The sequence below is a fragment of the Chrysemys picta genome, chromosome 1, assembly GCF_011386835.1.
Source record: "Chrysemys picta bellii isolate R12L10 chromosome 1, ASM1138683v2, whole genome shotgun sequence".
In the NCBI taxonomy this organism is placed as follows: domain Eukaryota; kingdom Metazoa; phylum Chordata; order Testudines; family Emydidae; genus Chrysemys; species Chrysemys picta.
The window spans coordinates 133,590,729-133,610,089 of NC_088791.1; the positions used below are offsets into that span (position 1 = coordinate 133,590,729).

At 43.9% G+C, this 19,361-nt stretch overlaps 1 protein-coding gene and 1 non-coding gene across 2 annotated transcripts in view; both read right to left on the reverse strand.

The window, feature by feature from the left end:
• LOC101935593 (uncharacterized) overlaps nucleotides 1–5,054 on the reverse strand; it is a 30,454-nt gene extending 25,400 nt beyond the window's left edge. The window contains exon 1 of the transcript XR_010593387.1: nucleotides 4,025–5,054. This is a non-coding gene — a transcript (uncharacterized LOC101935593). The remainder of the gene's footprint in view (nucleotides 1–4,024) is intronic.
• A 289-nt stretch (nucleotides 5,055–5,343) lies between these two features.
• On the reverse strand, nucleotides 5,344–7,490 carry KCNA5 (potassium voltage-gated channel subfamily A member 5). The gene has a single exon (XM_065570872.1). It carries the CDS (start codon nucleotides 7,349–7,351, stop codon nucleotides 5,480–5,482), a length of 1,872 nt encoding a protein of 623 aa, XP_065426944.1. The 5' UTR covers nucleotides 7,352–7,490; the 3' UTR covers nucleotides 5,344–5,479.
• Nucleotides 7,491–19,361: the final 11,871 nt, after the last annotated feature.

Below are 19,361 nucleotides of genomic sequence, written 5' to 3' on the forward strand. Positions count from 1 at the left end.
ACATACATAGAAATCACAGAACACCAAGTAAATCCACTACATTATAGGAGTGAGAAGGAGTTGCATTCCAATGGATAACACTAATTCTATATGAACGCCATTTTTTATTTTAACCATTTTTAATCTTTATAACTTAGAATTGCAATGAATTAATTATTTGGCCATAGTATTATTCATATTACTTTTTGTAGTATTCTATTCCTATAAAAATTGTAATTACCTCTGCTTATTATTGATAACGTTATTTATACAGCAGCAGAGTTTTATAAAAGGTTTTACAATACAAGATATAGATAGATTCCCTGACATGGACTGATCCTGCCAATACTTGCTAGAGTGAGCATAGTGTTTACTATCATGGGCAAATCCACTGAAGTCATGTAGCAAGCATTATGCTGCATAGTAAGTGAATGATTGGGCTAAGGCAAGAACAGTAGGGGAAGGAGGAGAAGGAGTGAAAGACCAAGGAGAGGCAAATGTGTGTATCAAGAGGGCAACAAAGACAGGTACTACTAATCGTACTAATAAAATTATTATTATATGTGACAGTGTTAAACATTCCTTGACAGAATGATTTTGCCCAGTGATTTTGGTGATTTGGAGACTATAATACAATATGTTCCTTCTTTTAATTTAAAAAAAAAAACATAGCTCTGTTAAGTAAGGTGGGGAGGTTGGTGCTCAGGGAAATAGTGGACAGAAAATGTGACTAAAGTGACACCTGGAGCAAGCAGATGCTATTAAAGCTTTATATCACATTTTCCCCCAATACACCTCAATTCTGACATGAATCAATCCTATTATTACAGTTAGTTTCTAGAGCACAAATTACCAAGTGTGCAAAACCATATACAAAATCCATCTTTCGGGTGAGTTGTAAAACCAACATCCTGAATAGCTCCTTAAAGATCCATACTCCATAGCCTTTGAATCACACAGGTATATAGGGAGCAGCCTGCGAGAGAAGCCAGGGAACACCCACTCTAAGTAACATATTCCTTGTACGCAGCCCAAAAATCATACAGAAGGAGGATTTGTTAATGCTGCTGGAAGCAGCATTAACTGTTCCGTGTATTCGGCGTGCTCAGTGACCTGTCCAATGATGGCTAGCTAGGTCACTGAGCACAGATGCTGGCTCAGAGCCAATGGTTGCACTGCCCCCCAGCCAGCCAGGCTGCCACTGCTGGGTGTGAGTGCAGGAGAGCAGAAAGGAACATGGAGAGTGAGCCGCTCAGTCTTTGGTCTAGGGATCCCTATTTTATATATCAGGTCAGGCACTGCCCAGTGGCACATGTGCAGCACTAGAAGAGAAGCTGTATTGAAAACACAGCTCCCTTTCTCCGCAGACATTTTCAGTTGGTGTTTTCTGTTTATACCTTTCTCTATGGGAGAGGAACCCAGTATCCATTGTTCATAAAGCATTTTGAAGATAAAGGGGGTTCTAGAACTGTTAGTTATTGTATTATCATTTGTAGAATGACAGGCTATGATGTGCACGAATTTCCACTAGTGACCAGGCTGAGCAAACCAAACTCATGTCACTGGTGACCCAAGGTATGATTCAAGCCAGCATACCAGAAATGGAAGGCTAGTGCTTTTCAATACATTGTAGCATTCTGCCCAAAATGACAAGTCATTAATAACCGTTACATATGTTTCAGTGACCGAAGAAGGTCACGTGATGCAGTACATTGCCCATAAGGCCTAACCAATAACCACTATTATTTTCAAACGTTGATTGATTTCTTTTTTTACTAAACTCTTACATTTTGTGCCTTGTATTGGACTAAAGAGGTTTTTAAGTTTGTTTTTAATTTTTAATTTCCAGGTCAGCTAACATAAAATCAGTAATGGTCTGGTGCAGATTTTCTTCCTGAAATGAATGGAGAATGGGTGAAAGCAGCATTAACTCTCTCCAAATTTCACTCATAGTTTTCTTCTCTTTCCCCTCCTCCCATTTTCTTTTGCAGCAGTAAATTGGGTAACAATTTGTTCCTCCTCATTGTTATACCTCTTCAGCACTGCACGTAGGAGTGATCAATGCCAGAGCCTGCTCCCACTGAAAGCAATGAGAGCTTTGCCAGTGAAGTCAATGGGAGCAGAAGCAGGCCCTCTGTACTGGAAATTTATTTATAGATATTCTCAGTCAGGGCACAAACTTGCAACTCTTATTCACGCAGATAGTCCCTACTAGAGTGGTTAGTGCTGTTGACTTTAATAAGACTGTTTGAGTGAGGAAGGACTACTCTCAGGAGTAAGGGCTGCAGGTACTCATTTATAATAAGAATAGTGGAATATGATAGGACAAGTGGAAAGCTGAGTTCCGATCCTGGTGTACCACACAGCACTTAAGGCCCAGTCTTGCAATCTGTGAAGCACCTTCTGAAAATGACCAAGGCTCCCAATTCCTGCCCTTGAAGTCAATGGGAACTAAGGGCTCTAAGTCCCCATTTAGGCACATGCTTAGCTTTAAGCACTCGAGTAGTTACTGAAGGCAATGGGACTTAAGCACATGCTTAAGTGCGTGGATGAACCAAGGCCTAAGCACTTCTTGAATCCAAATCCTCAGCACCTTACAGGCGCTATCTCTTTCTACCTAGTAAGTCTCCAGCAATCTCTTATTCTTAAAAAGCCATCAAATCTAAATGTGTGATTGACAGTTTAAAAAGCCAAGCCAAACAAATATTTTCAATCATATCTGAAGAATAATTGGTTCCCCTTGTATTTGACCACTCTTTCCTTTTATTGGGGAAAATGCAGCATGTGAGACAGTCCAACACCAAAAGAAAGCATCAGACAGTCCATGTGAGTGTTCAGCCTGAAGGATGAAGAATGATCTGATGGGCTTGTAAATGGCATTGTGCGGAAGCAGACTCCTTTGCTTTCCTAGGGCCTGATCTTGATGGATGCTGAGCACCCACAACTCATACCGGACAAATGCTCCCCTCAATTACACCAGTGACCATCCTGCATAATCGAAGGCAGAATTTGGCCAATTGATGTAACTGGACTTTAAGGACACTTTGCACCTTGCAGGATTAAGTTCTATGCTACCTCCCCAAACTCACTGGGTCTGATTCTGCTCTCACTTGAACCAATTTTACAACAGTGCTACTCCATAGACTGCAGTTAGTGTGTATTATTTTTATTACATTAGTGCCCAGAGAACCTAAACAGGATCAGGACTCCATTGGTATGCCAGGCACTGTAGAAACGTTCAGGTCCCTCCCCTAAAGAGATTACAGCCTAACCTAAATACAAGACCCAAGTGGGAGAACAAACAATGGAGAACATGAGGGAGGGAGAACTAGGGTAACAGTGATAGGGAGACATAGTCAAGGCCTGATCCTGCAAGCCCCACTCAGGTATCTCAAAAAGGGACTAACTGAAGTCAATGGGACTATTCGCCCATAAAGGCAACTCCGATAAGGCCTTAGAGGATCAAGACCTTAAGAGCTGCAGTAGGCAGACTGTGACACCTACTTTTTTTTTAACATTTTTGCTCAACCTCACTATAGGCTGCACTTCTCATGGAGGCAGAACTCCCACTGAAAAAAAAAAGTTTGCCTATATCAGGAATGCGTCAGGATCGGGCCCTTTATTTGTAACTTCTGTTGTGAATGATTTCTAAACAGACTACAGCATCACATCCAATCTAAAAGACAAAGGTCTAATGCCAACGGGAAGAATCCTGCGCTCCTTTCTCAGGCAAATTGTCCCTGGCTTTGAGTTGGGCCTTATGTGATATTTCTTTACGCCATCTTGAAAAGATTCTACTTGCCTGCTCACCTGGCATGAATCATATTTTTTGGAACAGGAGGGGAAAATATCACTTTTTTTCATTAGCATCAATCATGGTAAAGGATGGTTGGGTAGATATTGTGCATGGACTATGGAGCATTAAAGGAAATTTTTGCAAGGTTGATTTACATTCACCTCAGTGCATACGGTTTACTATCTTGCATAAAATATATTCTTGTCTTAAATAACTATTAAGTGCATTGAAAATTTGATAAAAACAAACCTTGAGCGTTGACAATCAAGACTTCTCTTCCATGACCTGCTAATCTTGCCATGGTAAAGGCATGAAACATCCTTCAGTAGTGCAACAGAAGTATGCAAAAAAATAGTAAGTTCTTTGCAACAGAAATGATAATGTAGCGCTTTGATTTGAAGTAACGAATCAACTTCATTTCAGTGTTCACTAAGGTAGCTGCACAGTGCCATGTCATCAAAATGAAGACGCTCTGTCATTGTCATTCAGGAAGATTGAAATTGTAAAATCCATAACATTGTGACGCTTTTGCTTTGAAATAACAGAAAAAGAAAACATTTTGATGAAAGATGATTCTTTCCTCCTCAGTCCAAGACATAAGCCACATGATGGTTACTTAAGTAGCACTCTGTGCCATGTCAGACTCTAAGTGCCATCCGTTTTTGAAATATGATCATTAAAAACAGCGAGCCATTTATACGAATGGCCTGGGTACGCAATGTGACTGATTCGTGTGCTAAAGAAATCTGGAGTGCAAATCAAAAAAGCTTTGCAGATACTGCACACATGATTAGCTTTCAAGTTTTTTCCTCCAGTTCCCACTGTTTTTGATCTGTTGTGCACTTGGATAAAAACTAGTAACAGCAGACAATAGCCTATAAAAAAATCTCAAAATTATACCAGCGGTAGAAAAACAAACAAACAAAAAGCTGCACAATTTTTTTTCTGGGATATAAAGCACAGGGCTGAATTATTAGAAATTCTGAAACAGTAAGATTGTTAATAAAAGTACTTATAAAGAAATATATCTACAATATTTAATAATTTAAGGCTCACAAAAAAACTAACATTTTCTCAACAACAAAACAAAAGTTTTCTGCTATAGGGTTAAAAGCACCAAATTCACTTCACATACTAGATAACCAGATCTGTACTGATCACAAGGGAGAAATCTGAAAGTGTTTCTTAGCTAATGTTTCTAGTGCTTTAATGAAGTCATGTTTCACAGGAAAATAAATACCCCATTCATTCTTAAATACAATTACACATATATAAAATATATTGGAATAATTTCAGTTTGAAACTACAGTACAAAAAATATCCATTCATCCTCCATACACAACCCCCCTCCCAATCTTTTAATACTAAACTTTGAGCAAGTGAATTAGTTACAAATGACCCCTTTAAAATCACAGTTTGCTAAAGTAAGTGTCTACAAATAACACCAGTTTGCAATGCAATATTTACCAGCTCCTGCATCATGGAGTGTAGCTTATTCTTAGTCTATTTTAAAAATAGGTGACCCTTTGTGTCGTGGAAAAAAGAACATAAAAACATGTACTCCTGGAGATCTGTTCAATTATAAAATATAGGCTGACTTAAAATACTGTCTAAGTGATACAAAAATTATATATATATACATATATATAATTTCCAACATCAACAAATCCTGCTGTACCTCAGAACCCAAATTCATTCCCTTTCTTACAGATCTGTTTCCCTATTGGTGTCCAGACAGAGTGCATAGAGGGATTTTCTAAGATCTAGGTTGCTTTTAGCTTTGATATTGGTTTTCTCTAAGGATCCAGGGCCATTGTTGATCCCCTCACTGTTTTCCAAGTGCACAACAGATTTGTTCAGAGAGTTTTTACTGTGACTTCTCTTCAGCTCCCCCCCAGCTGAGCTGCCCTGAGCGCTGCTGGGCTCCTCCTTGAGAATAGCCTGCTCTTCGTTGTCAGTTCCTCGGTGGTAGAAGTAGTTGAAGTTGGACACAATAACAGGTACGGGCAGGGCTATGGTCAGCACGCCGGCGATAGCACACAAGGAGCCCACGATCTTGCCCCCTACGGTGACAGGCCTCATATCCCCATAGCCCACCGTCGTCATGGTCACCACTGCCCACCAGAAAGCGTCGGGGATGCTGGAGAAATGGGAGTCTGGGTCGTCCGCCTCGGCAAAGTACACGGCGCTGGAGAAGAGGATCACCCCGATGAAAAGGAAGAAGATGAGGAGCCCCAGCTCCCGCATGCTGGCTTTCAAAGTCTGCCCCAGGATCTGCAGCCCCTTGGAGTGTCTGGAGAGCTTGAAGATCCTGAAGACCCTGACCAGGCGGATGACCCTGAGGATGGCCAGGGACATGGCTTGCTGCTGGCCCCCGTTGTTGTTGCTGGCGGTGCTGGGGGTCCCGGGCTCCTGTTGTTCCTGAGCCAGCTCGGTGCCCAGGGTGATGAAGTAAGGGATGATGGCCACGATGTCGATGATGTTCATGATGTTCCTGGAGAACTCGGGCTTGCTGGGGCAGGCGAAGAAGCGCACCAGCAGCTCGAAGGTGAACCAAATCACGCAGGTGGTCTCGATGATGAAGAAGGGGTCGGACAGGCTGCTGGGGGGCTGCATCGGGGGGGCTTCCCCGGCGGTGCCGTTCAGGGCTGCCCCGTGCGGGGGCAGAGGGGCCTGCAGCTCCCTCTCGTCCCGGAACTCGGGCAGGGTCTCCAGGCAGAAGGTGATGATGGAGATGAGGATCACCAGCACCGAGACGATGGCGATGCCCCGGGCGGAGCTGGAGCTCTCCGGGTACTCGAAGATGAGCCACACCTGGCGCTGGAACTCGTTGCGGGGCAGGGGCTTCTCCTCCTCCTTGATGAAGCCCTCGTCCTCCCGGAACCGCTCCATGGCCTCCTCGCCCAGCTGGTAGAAGCGGATCTCGTCGGCGAAGACGTCGATGGAGACGTTGACCGGCCGGCGCAGCTTGCCCCCGGACTGGTAGAAGTAGAGGATCCCGTCGAAGCTGGGCCGGTTCCGATCGAAGAAGTACTCGTTGCGCAGCGGGTCGAAGTACCGCATGCGCTTGTCCGGGTCGCCCAGCAGCGTGTCCGGGAACTGGTTGAGGGTGCCCAGCTGCGTCTCGAAGCGCAGCCCGGAGATGTTGATCAGCACCCGCTGGTGGTGCAGGGCGCGCTGGTTCTCCTCCTCCTCCTCGGCCGCCGCGGCCATGGCCATGCCCAAGCGGTGCCCGCCTTCCTCCGGCAGTACCATCGCCTCCTCTTCGCCCCCTCCCGGGTAGGGGCGCGGCGGCTGGGGAGGAGCAGGCGGCGGCGAGGCGCCCCGGGGAGCGGGCACCCTCCGGCTGGTGCTGCCGGTGCTGTCGCTCCTGCTTCTGCAGCCGCCGCTGCCCGCCCGGGGCTGCTCCTGCTCCGGGGCGCCGCTGCAGTCGTTCAGCCAAGCAGGGGCGGCGGCGGAGTTGGGGATGTGGAGCAGGTCGCCCCGCCGCCGCGCCCGGCCGCCTCCAGCATCCTCGCCCCCTCCCCCGATGGCCGTGGCGCCTCCGTTCTCCAAAGTCACCAGCGCGATCTCCATGGGCAGCGGCGGGAGGGTGGCGTGGGGCAGGCGGCGGGCATGCTGCGCTCCCTTCCCTCCGAGCCGGCCACCTCCGGGCTGCCCCCGGCCGCCGCCTCCGGAGCGCTAGTGCGCCGCGAAAGGCAGCCCAGCCGAGCCCCAGGGAACCGCGCGGGGACCCGGATATGAACGAGCGAGCATTAGGCTTGACGTCAAAGAGGATCCCTTCTTCCCCGCGCCCCCCAATGCAAACAACCAGCAGCCTCCCCGGTTACCAGGCTACAGCATCCCTGCCTGACAAACACAGCCCGCCCCGGCCAGCCGCCCTGCCCCTTGCCCAGCCCTGCCCCTCGCGGCGGCGGCCCCCCGGGGACAAGGGGATGTTCCCGTGCCGTGCACATTCCTCCCTGGAATGGTAACTGTCAGGGGAGCTGAGCGGGGAGAATGGCACTACAGGTAGTTGACTTCACCGTGGAAATTCTCCCCCTCGGATCTCAGTCACTCTGAAGCAGATCCAGGGGAATCAGTGGATCTACTCCGGGTTCACACTGGTTTCACTGGGATCCGAATCTGGTCCATGGGGGTGTGGGGAAGGGTTCTCCATGGAGAAATGGCAGGGAAGAAGAAGGGCAAATATGACAAAACAGGGAACCATTCTCGAGCTCCTTACTCGGCAAAGTTCCCACTAGGATCCATGGGGCAGCGATCGCAGCGGGCTTTAATGAGACTATAACCATCCAGCTCAGACCCAGATAAAGTCTCCTTTCAGTTACAGATCCATTGATGCCAGTGCGTGTAACGGGAGAAATGGGTTGATGAGAGAAGGGTCGGCTAGACAGGACCCAGAACCGCTGTAATAATGTGATGCAAGAAAGGACATGGAAAATTGTATCTCGCATCAAAAGGGGGTATTTTCCCTTTGTGGGGTACATGAGCGATTGAAGTTATACTATTAAGCCTGTCCTACAGTGAATGTATAGACATCGCCCCCACACCAAAACACACACAAGCTCCCTCTCTCACACACATGCCTGCACACACAACCAGTTCAGGCTGAAACAAAGGATTATACTGGCTGTCCCCATTCATGGATTATTCGTTAAAAGGATTTTATACAAAGAGGTCTGTAAAGTCTCTCCGGCTACAAAACCCCATTTACACATAATGAAAATCATAATCAGAACACACTTTGGGGATTCTTTTGGCCTTTCGATTTTTTTCCAAGTTCAGACAGAACAAAGAAATGGGGTGTTGGAGCCTACCCTGCGTTTGCTTAGCCTGCAGAAGACAAGAGTTGATATCTGTTTCAAAGCCCTCCGAAGGAGAAAACAAAATATTTTCATCCGAATAAATTTCTATTTAGGATTTCAGCATGTCAACACCATTGATCATGTTTTCCATTGACGTACGTTCTTAATCCACATCAAAACTTTGTAAATGTCAATAGATACAAATTTATTAGATAAAACGGATTGAATCTGTTTTCTACCTTATCACACTGAGTGGAATCAATGCTAAGATATTATTTGTTTGCCATCTTCAGTACATCTCCTCAATTTCTATATGGGATTATAATAAATATGTATAAGAATATTGCAATATTCAGTATTTTACAATGTGTTGTACCTATTTTTTAACTGCTGTGGATTTCTGGGGTTTTGAAAGAATCGGGAGTAAAATATTTAATATTAAAGTGGAAAACCATTTTCCTTCCTCTGCTATGCACCACTGCAGGAACATTATTCATTACTGCATCCTTTTGTTATATTCATGGGGCTGTATAATGATGTGCCTCGTTTCACGGGGATTAATTCATTTCCACTTAATGTAAAATGTTATCTCTGTACATAACATATGCCCACACATATTAACCATTCCTGAAATAGAAAAAAACATAATTATATTAAATGGTTGTCATTAGTGATTCTTTCCCATTGACACGGTCCTGTTCTATAATTTGCCTCCCAGAGCTAACACAATATCAGTGACATGTAAGGCTATGCAGCTATAACCTAGGGTCCAATTCTGCAAACACGAGTGACTTTGCTCACGTGAGCAGTCCCCATTGAATCCAATAGGACTACCGGCCCAGGAGCAAAATTGTGTGTGTATTTGCAACATGGGGCCCTTATTTTGCAACACCAATTATTTAGATAATAATTCAAACCTGCAAAATGTATTGTAATACCTTCTGGGATATTATTTCTTGCTGTGTTTGCCATCAAACAGACCTGCAAATAGCACCCAATTGGTAGCAAAGCTACCTGACTCTAGCCTCCCTCCAAGAGAATAATAATCCCATTTCAAAAGGATATATCACCAGAAGTTAGCCCAGATCTCTCCGAGTCAGTCCCAGTGCTACTATCGAATCACAGGAGAGGAAAGAAATCTCCACTGTTTCCACTTTGGTGCCATGGAGCTAGCAGGCATACTCCAGAAAAGAGCTCTGGTATCTGGTCATCACTGTATACACTTTCTATACCCACTCTTGAACCTCTCCCCTTCAAAAACTCACTCATACATACCCACCCAGACACACATCCCTGCTCACATTCACCCACTGCTACACCCATCCACAGATACATATAAGTTTCCCAAACACACACTGGATTACCTGTATACACCCACCCATACCCAGACACATCCACCCATGTATGCTTCCATGCATGCACTGTATTTACATGAACACATAAATCCACTACACCTCTGCACTTACCCACTCACATAGGTGTATGAATGAACCTCCTAACACAAATGCCACACACACATCCTATCCTCTTTACACAGTTCTCCCACATTGCACCCCCAGTAATCCATCCATGGCATTAGGTACACCTTGACAAATACCCCAAAAGATATCCCATACATACCAACCTTCACCCTTTCATACACACGTCACATACAGATCCACACTCATGCATATTCTTGAAGCATCCACCTATACTCACCCCCAGAAACACCCTCTGCAATTCTTCCCCTCCTCCTCCACCCCTGCCCCACTTAACATACACAGTGCAGTAATACTGTGGAGATCACAGCCTTTCCTGGCACAGCATGTAGGGGTTGATACCACTGCCTCTTTTGGGGAGCCGGGGGAGGAGAGAGTGGGGGAAGGACAGGCAGGTTTCTGCCTCTCAGAGTGTTCTGTCCTAACCCCAATCAGGGGTGAGAGAGAGCGCACTCTGTGACACACTGTACCAGCATTTATCTGATGACCGTAGGAGTTTCTACAGAATTTAAGCTTTCATTTGAAACAAAGTTCTAGCCCTCACAGTTGTGAAGGTAACCTTCTGAAGGTGAACCGATGCAGTGCTGTTTTCCTGCTTTTGGAGGCAAATGGGAATTATAGCACTAAAAGAGAGATAAGCTGTCTTCATTTAGCTCAGGTAGGGTGTTAACTCTGAAACCTAATGAAGGAAATTAAAATGGCAACATCCTTACCTCTTGCCCTGCTGATCATTTCAGCAGAAACATCCGACTTCTTTGGGATTGTGGGCAATGTTTGGCTAGAACACAACTATTTCTCTCTCCCCCGACCCCCACCAGCATCCCAGTTTAACCATCCTGGAAACACTCACGTCCTTGTACCATTGAGTCTGGGTCCCCTTCCTCTATACAGGGCAGGTTTTCAGGATGTTTTATGTGAGGGGGGCATGATGAACAAGCAAGGAGGTGACTGGAAGCAGGGAGCAGCTCTTGTTCAGGACCCCCACATTTCTCAGTGCAGTGAGCAGTGGCTGTGTGGCTGAATGCTTTCTTGAAGGGTAGTAGTGTCTATGGAAACCCCAGGCAGAGGACATTGGATAGGGAGGGAGGCATGGAAAATAGGCTGACTTGTAGATAGAGTAGTAGTGCTGCCAATATTTTAACAAGGGGCTTTCTCAGATATGTTCCACTTCACTCAGTGATACATGTGACATTCCTTGGATAACATAACACCAACCACACTCTCATCCATACCAAAACATTCCATTCCTTCCAGCTCCATCCATGCGTCAAAGGAATCAACACTTCCACTCTCAGTTTGTCATACTTCCTGCCTCAGAGAGGTGCTACTACATGGCTCTCTTACCTGTTCCTCACAGCAGGAGCAGGTGGATTGGCTTGTGGCCTGGGTAACAAACCTCCTCTGGTGGTTGGTTGGCTGGTAAATGGGATTCCTCTGGTTCTTTAGGTGGGCAGGCCCCTTCTGACTGCTGCTGGTTTCCCCTGCCCAGGGGGATGCACAGGGAAGGGCAGCTTCTTCCCCTTTGCTAAGAGCAGAGGGAAATGCCTCCCTTTTCCTGGTTTCAAAGAGTGCTACTCCCCTGGAGCACTCCCTCCCATTGGCTTGTGAGATGAGGCCTTCCCAGGGCGGAGAATCTGAAGTGTGGACAGGAAGAGGAGCTAGTGCCTGGCTGAGGCTCCCATCCTTTCCCACCAGTGCCTTGGAAAGGCCTTCCCATAGCAACAGTGCCTGAGAAAGAAAAAAAAGGTATCCCAGCTGTGATACCTCAATCTCCTCTCTAAAGGCAGGCCTGTACCCAACCCATTGTCTCCCTATACTCTCGCATACATCCCTCTGCCAGCTCCCTCCCAGGCACAGATAAATAATATAATTATACATAGATTTACCATTGAACCTCTATTTTGAAAGGTCTATATTTTTCTAAAATACAGGGAATTGCACAATGTTCCATGGAAGGATCCCCGACCCCAAGCATCCATCTTTACTTGTTTTTCAATCAGTCCAGAGTCTCCACCCTGGCCACATTCTCCATCGTGGTAGAAATGGGGATGGGAAGCATGTACTAGCTTCACAGGTCGTGCCACCTAGAGCTGGGCAAAATCTTTCAGTGAAAAAAGCATATTTGACCATACCAAAACATTGAGCGACTTATCAGCTTCACCAATGTGTTTGTGTCTAAAACTGATTTTTTTTAAAGTCAGTACATTTTGTTTTGATATTTTCTAATCGAAAGATGTCAATATTTTGATGCAAAACAACGTTTTTGTTTAGAAATTCCCTTCCATTTTATTTTTTTTAATTAAAATCCTTTAAAAAATTCTTGACATCTAAATGAAATGTTTGTTATCCCAAACAATTTTTTAAAACTTTTATTTACTGATAGTTTTGAAAAAAAATGTTTTCAGACCAACCCAAAACATTTTTTTTTAATTTTTCAGAATTGCCTGTGAACCAACCCCCGCTCCCGCAACCACCAGCCTTTTGCACAGCTCAAGTGCCCCCTGCCCAGCCCCACACTCTGGACACATACACAAATAATTTTGTTTTCTTAGCTATGAATCATCTTGGGGAGACTAGCTGTTTCCAGTTTCATTTACTTGTGTGCCCATGTGCTCTTCCCCTTGATGCATCCCATCCTTACTAGTGCTGCAAAGAAATACACATGACACTGAGCTGTAACTAGCCCTGCTGAGCTCTCTCGTGATGTTGATAAGCTTTTACCATTGACCTCAGCTGGTGTAGGGGTTGGAGTGGGAGAATGGGCCTCCATTGGTAGGTGGAGTGGGGGGCAGGGTCAGCTGCAGAAGTGAGGATCTACTATACCTTCCCCCTTGTTTCCTCTCCATTTATGCCATAGCTGACGTATAAATAACATGTCCCTCCTGGGTAAGGAAGCCATTTGAAGCAGAGAAGCTGCTGAAGGGGTTAAAGGCAAATCCATGCCCTCCCTTTGTTAATCCTCCAGCAGCTTGATCCTGTGCTGTGATGATTCAGGCCACAGAGAGAGAGAGAGTTTCTGCAAACTGCCATAGTCCCTGAGGGAGACCCCTATGCGACTCTTATTTCCTGTTCAGGAGGATTAAGTACAAGGCCATTGACAAATCACAGTAAACATCTGTATTTGAGCACTCTCTCCATCAAGGCCTAATCCACAAAGAAATTCATTAATGAATTCAAGACATTCACACTGTTCTATCTATAGCGTCTGGCTGATCCATTTTAATGTAAGCTGTGCAGATGTGTATTTCTGCACCACTGATTTTTTATTTATTTCATGTGACAATCTACTAAGTTACCCTCTTCGTCCAATGAGATGCAGAAAATTGCTGTGTAGATTCATCCCTTTGCTTTTGGACTGTACACTGCATCACATACATTGATAATAGCTGAAAAGCTCTGAGAATTATAACAAAGGTGCTCCTATCCTTTATATTTCCGTTCTTTAGCACCTTACCATCATTTATTATAGTATATGGAAAAGATTTAAAATCAAGATTTATTTTATTTTCTGTATTTTGCTTTGATTAAGATTATAATTCCTCAGGGATATTTCCTTTCTTAAACTGAACATTAGGCTAATGTTCTGGTTAATTTGGTACATTATGGCCAAAATGTCTAAACTTGAACATTTTTTAGGCACACAGAAAAAAAGAAGCTTGATTTTTCAGAAGTCCTAAGACCCACATCTCCCCTTGACTTGAAGAGCAGCAGTGAGTGCCCAGAACTTCCGGAAATCAGGCCACTTACATACACTTATATAGTGATTTTTATCCAGAGAGCTCAAGGTACATATGAAGGAAGACCTAATGAGCCCCATTTTACAAAGGGGAAAACAGAGATACACAGACATGAAGTGATTTGTCCAATATCACACAAGAATTCAGCAGCAGAGCTGGCAATAGAATGCAGATTTCCTGATCCAGTGTCTTACGCACTGGCCGACCCTGCCTCTTAAAACAAAACAAAAAAGAAATAGAAAAATTTTAAAATCAGGCCATCTATTAGACTAGAGTGGTGCTTCTAGGTACTATCTTGTGTATAGGCCATATTTCAATATCATCCTGCTCCCACTGAAGTCTATGGGAGCTTTGTCACTGATTTTAGAAAAAGCAGGATTGGGCCCAGGGACTATTACAAATCCGGCTGTTACCGAGTATTTTCCAATCCACTCTCAAAGCTTTGGCCTCCACCAGAGAGCATGAATCATTCCGACTTGCAAACACGTGCCTGATTTTTTTAATCTCCATCCTTTTGCTACTTACAGTATATTGCTGTGATGTAATCTTTAACTCTAGGGACATGACATTGAAGGGAAATTCACATTTTTTTGCTTTTTCTTTTTAAAGAAAAATTGCCAGAAGAATAAACCTCTACTGTCAAGTTTCAGCTGTTGCCATGTGACAGGATGCCCAACTCTGATAATAACAACTTTGATCACCCAGTTTAAATTTAAAAAGTTGAGTACTGCAAATAAGGAGTTCATGATCACTAATTTAGTCCTAAGTGGAGCCCAGGATCTGGTCCAAGAGGTGAATATAGCTGGACCGCTTGGTAATAGTGACCATAATATAATTAAATTTAACATCCTTGTGGTGGGGAAAACATCCCAACATGGCAACATTTAATTTCAGAATGGAGAACTACATAAAAATGAGGAAGTTAGTTAAACAGAAGTTAAAAGGTATAGCACCAAAAGCTGCATGGAAACTTTTTAAAGACACCATAATAGAGGCTCAACTTAAATGTATACCCAAAATTAAAAAAACATAGTAAGAGAACCAAAAAGTGCCAGCATGGCTAAACACCAAAGTATAAGAAGCAGTGAGAGGCAAAAATGCACCCTATAAAAAGTGGAAGTTAAATCCTAGTAAGGAAAATAGACAGGAGCATAAACTCTGGCAAGTGAAGTATAAAATATAATTAGGGAGGCCAAAAAATAATGTGAAGAACAGCTAGCCAAAGACTCAAAAAGTAATACATTTTTTTTGTTAAGTACATCAGAAGCAGGAAGTCTGCTAAACAACAAGTGGGGCCACTGGACTATTGAGATCCTAAAGGAGCACTCAAGGATGATAAAGCCATTGCAGAGAAACTAAATTAATTTTTTGCATCAGTCTTCATGGCTGAGGATGTGAGGGAGATTCCCAAACCTGAGACATTCTTTTTAGGTAACAAATCTGAGGAACTGTCCCAGATTGAGGTGTCATTAGAGGAGGTTTTGGAATAAATTGATAAACTAAACAGTAATAAGTCACCAGCACCAGTTGGTATTCACTCAAGAATTCTGAAGGTACTCAAATGTGAAATTGCAGAACTACTAACTGTGGTTTGTAAGCTATCATTTAAATCAGCTTCTGTACCAAATGACTGGAGGATAGCTAATGTGATGCCAATTTTTAAAAAGGGCCCCAGAGGTGATCCTGGCAATTATGGGGCGATAAGCCTGACTTCAGCACTGGGCAAACAGGTAAAAACTATAGTAAAGAACAGAATTGTCAGACACATAGATTAACATAATTTGTTGGGGAAGAGTCAACATGTTTTTTGTAAAGGGAAATCACCAGTCTACTAGAATTCTTTGAGGGAGTCAACAAGCATTTTGACAAGGGGGATCCAGTGGAGATAGTGTACTTAGATTTTCAGAAAGCCTTTGAGAAGATCCCTCACAAAGGCTCTTAAGCAAAGTAAGCTGTCATGGGATAAGAGGGAAGGTCCTCTCATGGACTGGTAATTCGTTAAAAGTTAGGAAACAAAGGGTAGGAATAAATGGTCAGATTTCAGAATGGAGAGAGGTAAATAGTGGTGTCCCCCCAGGGGTCTGTACTATTCAACATATTCATAAATGATCTGGAAAAAGGGATAAACAGTGAGGTGGCAAAATTTGCAGATTATACAAAATTACTCAAGATAATTAAGGCCAAAACAAATTGTAAAGAGCTACAAGAGGATCTCATAAAACTGGGTGACTGGATTACAAAATGGCAGATGAAATTCAATTTTGATAAATGCAAAGTAATGCACATTGCTAAACATAATCCCAACTCTACAAATAAAATGATGGGGTCTAAATTAGCTGTGACCACTCAAGAACGAGATCTTGGAGTCATTGTGGACAGTTCTCTGAAAACATCCACTCAATGTGCAGGGGCAGTCAAGTTGTACCCGCTTATTATTAATTATTATTACTATTACTGTACTATTATTATCATTATTATTATTAATTATTATTATTATGATCTGACCATAGCACCTAGTATATCAGGGATGTATTTGCTCTAGCATTGATATGGGTATATCAGAAATCTGATTAGAAAACTCTAATTTCAAAAATCTGTGATTCAGCAATGACTAATCACCCTTAGGCAAAAACTCTCGATGCAAGTTTTTAGGAGAGGGATAGCTCAGTGGTTTGAGCATTGGCTTGCTAAACCCAGGGTTGGGAGTTCAATTCTTGAGGGGGCCACTTAGGGATCTGAGGCAAATCAGTACTTGGTCCTGCTAGTGAAGGCAGGGGGCTGGACTCCATGACTTTTCAGGGTCCCTTCCAGCTCTATGAGATAGGTATATCTCCATAAACCAAAAACAAACCCAAGAAAATTGGAATGCAGTAAATACAGGTTTGTCATTGATGGGATTTCCAAAGGTGTTTAACTTCCATTTAAATTACTTTCAGTTAAGCACCTAGATGCTTTGAAAATCCCACTAGACACTAGCTGCATCTTTAAGTGCTTAAATATCTTTGGAAATGAAACTGACCCTAAATGACTTAGGAGCACTAAAGAGCCATGCAGGCTTTGTTAGAAAATCCCACCCACATGTCACAGCTGATGTACAGCAACATTGACTTTCAATGGATCTGTGCCAATTTATACAAACCCAGGATCGAGCCTTATATGGGATTTTATGTAACAGTACGATTTAATAGTGTAGGCGGTTATCAATGATAGGCCTTGGCTACACTTGCGAGTTACAGTGCAATAAAGCCACCCACAGCGCCGTACTTCACTCCCCGTCCACACTGGCAAGGCACGTACAGCGCTGTATCTCCCTGGCTACAGCGCTGCAGGTACTCCACCTCCCCGAGAGGAATAAAAGATGCAGCGTAGTGACTACAACTCCCGGGTGTCAGTGTGAATGAGGAGTTAACTTGCTGCACTGTGATAATCCCTTTATCAAGTGGCCACTCTTCTCATTGTTGTGATCGGCTCCAGGCAAGGCCACCCGGGGGGAGGGGGGGGCAAGTGGGGCAATTTCCCCAGGCCCCGGGCCCCGCAGGGGCCCCGCAAGCTCTGGCCCGGCGGCGGTCTGGGTCTTTGACGGCATTTCGGCAGCGGGAGGCCCTTCAGTGCTGCCAAAGACGTGGAGCGACTGAAGGGCCCCCCGCCACCGAAATGCCGCCAAAGGCCCGGACTGCCGGCAGCTGAGTACAAGCACTGCAGCTCCCCCACTTTGCCCCAGACCCCCTGAATCCTTTGGGCGGCCCTGGCTCCAGGAATGCGGAAGTGCCGTTTCAAAGCTCTGTACCAGAGAGAAAAAGCAAACATTTTGCTGTTTGCTTTGAGTGAGTGAATGAGAAGCAGGGGGGGCGGAACTTGCAAGGCGGCGCTGACACACTCTCAGCACCCCAAAAAACACTCTCTCTCCCCCCACACTCCCTGTCAGACCCCACCCCACCCTACCCTTTTGAAAAGCACATTGCAGCCACATGAATGCTGGGATAGCTGCCTATAGTGCACCGCTTCCAATGCCGCTGCAAACGCTGCAAATGTGGCCACGCCAGTGCGCTGTCAGCTGTCAGTGTGGACAGACTGCAGCGCTTTCCCTACTCAGCTATACAAAGGCGGGTTTAACTCACAGCGCTGTACAGCTGCAAGTGTAGCCATACCCTTAGTCTAAATCTCTTCCACTTCTGAGTGGAAAAATAAGTAATGGTAATAATAATCAGTAACAACAATTATAAATGGGAAAAGTGCTTGCTCTAAGAACTGAGCAATGCCCAATGGGCTTCATTGCTAAAAAGTAGGACTGTTGATTAATAGCAGTTAACTCACTCGATTAACTCAAAAAAATTAATCATGATTAAAAAAATAATCGCAATTAATCACAGTTTTAATCACACTATTAAGATACCAGTGGAAATGTATTAAATATTTTGGATGGTTTTCTACATTTATATATATAGTATTCTGTGTTGTAATTGAAATCAAAGTGTATATTATTTTTGATTACATTTGATTATATTTGCACTGTAAAAATGATAAACAAAAGAAACAGTATTTTTCAATTCACCTCATACAAGTCTGTAGTGCAATGTCTTTGTCATGAAAGTGCAACTTACTGATATAGATTTTTTTGTTGCATAACCACTCAAAAACAAAATAATGTAAAACTTCAGAGCCTACAAGTCCACTCAGTCCTCCTTGTTCAGCCAATCGCTAAGACAAACAAGTTTGTTTACATTTACAGGAGATAATGCTGGCCTTTTCCTATTTACAATGTCACCAAAAAGTGATAACAGGCATTTGTATGGCACTTTTGTAGCTGACATTGCAAGGTATTTACGTGCCAGATATGCTAAACATTTGTATGCCCCTTCATGGTTCAGCCACCATTCCAGACGACATGCTTCCATGCTGATGATGCTTGTTAAAAAAATAATGTGTTAATTAAATTTGTGATTGAACTCCTTGGGGGAGTATGTCCCCTGCTTTGTTTTACCCACATTCTGCCATATATTTCATGTTATAGCAGTCTCAGATGATGACTCAGCACATGTTGTTCATTTTAAGAACACTTTCACTGCAGATTTCACAAAACACAGAGAAGGTACCAATGTGAGATTTCTAAAGATAGCTACAGCACTCGACCCAAGGTTTAAGAATCTGAAGTGCTTTCCAAAATCTGAGAGGGACGAGGTGTGAAGCATAGAATCATAAGACTGGAAGGGACCTTGAGAGGTCATCTAGTGCAGTCCCCGGCCTCATGGGAGGACTAAGTATTATCTAGAGCATTCCCGACAGGTGTTTGTCTAACCTGCTCTTAAAAATCTCCAGTGATGGAGGTTTCACAACCTCCCTAGGCAATTTATTCCATTGCTTAACCACCTGACAGTTAAGAAGTTTTTCCTAATGTCCAACCTAAATTATAGTAAAGAACAGAATTGTCAGACACATAGATTAACATAATTTGTTGGGGAAGAGTCAACATGTTTTTTGTTTTCTACTAGAATTCTTTGAGGGGGTCAACAAGCATGTGGACAAGGGGGATCCAGTGGATATAGTGTACTTAGATTTTCAGAAAGCC

Bases quoted from the DNA above. Each gene is read 5' to 3' on its own strand.
- KCNA5 (XM_065570872.1), bottom strand. From the start codon at position 7,351: ATGGAGATCGCGCTGGTGACTTTGGAGAACGGAGGCGCCACGGCCATC.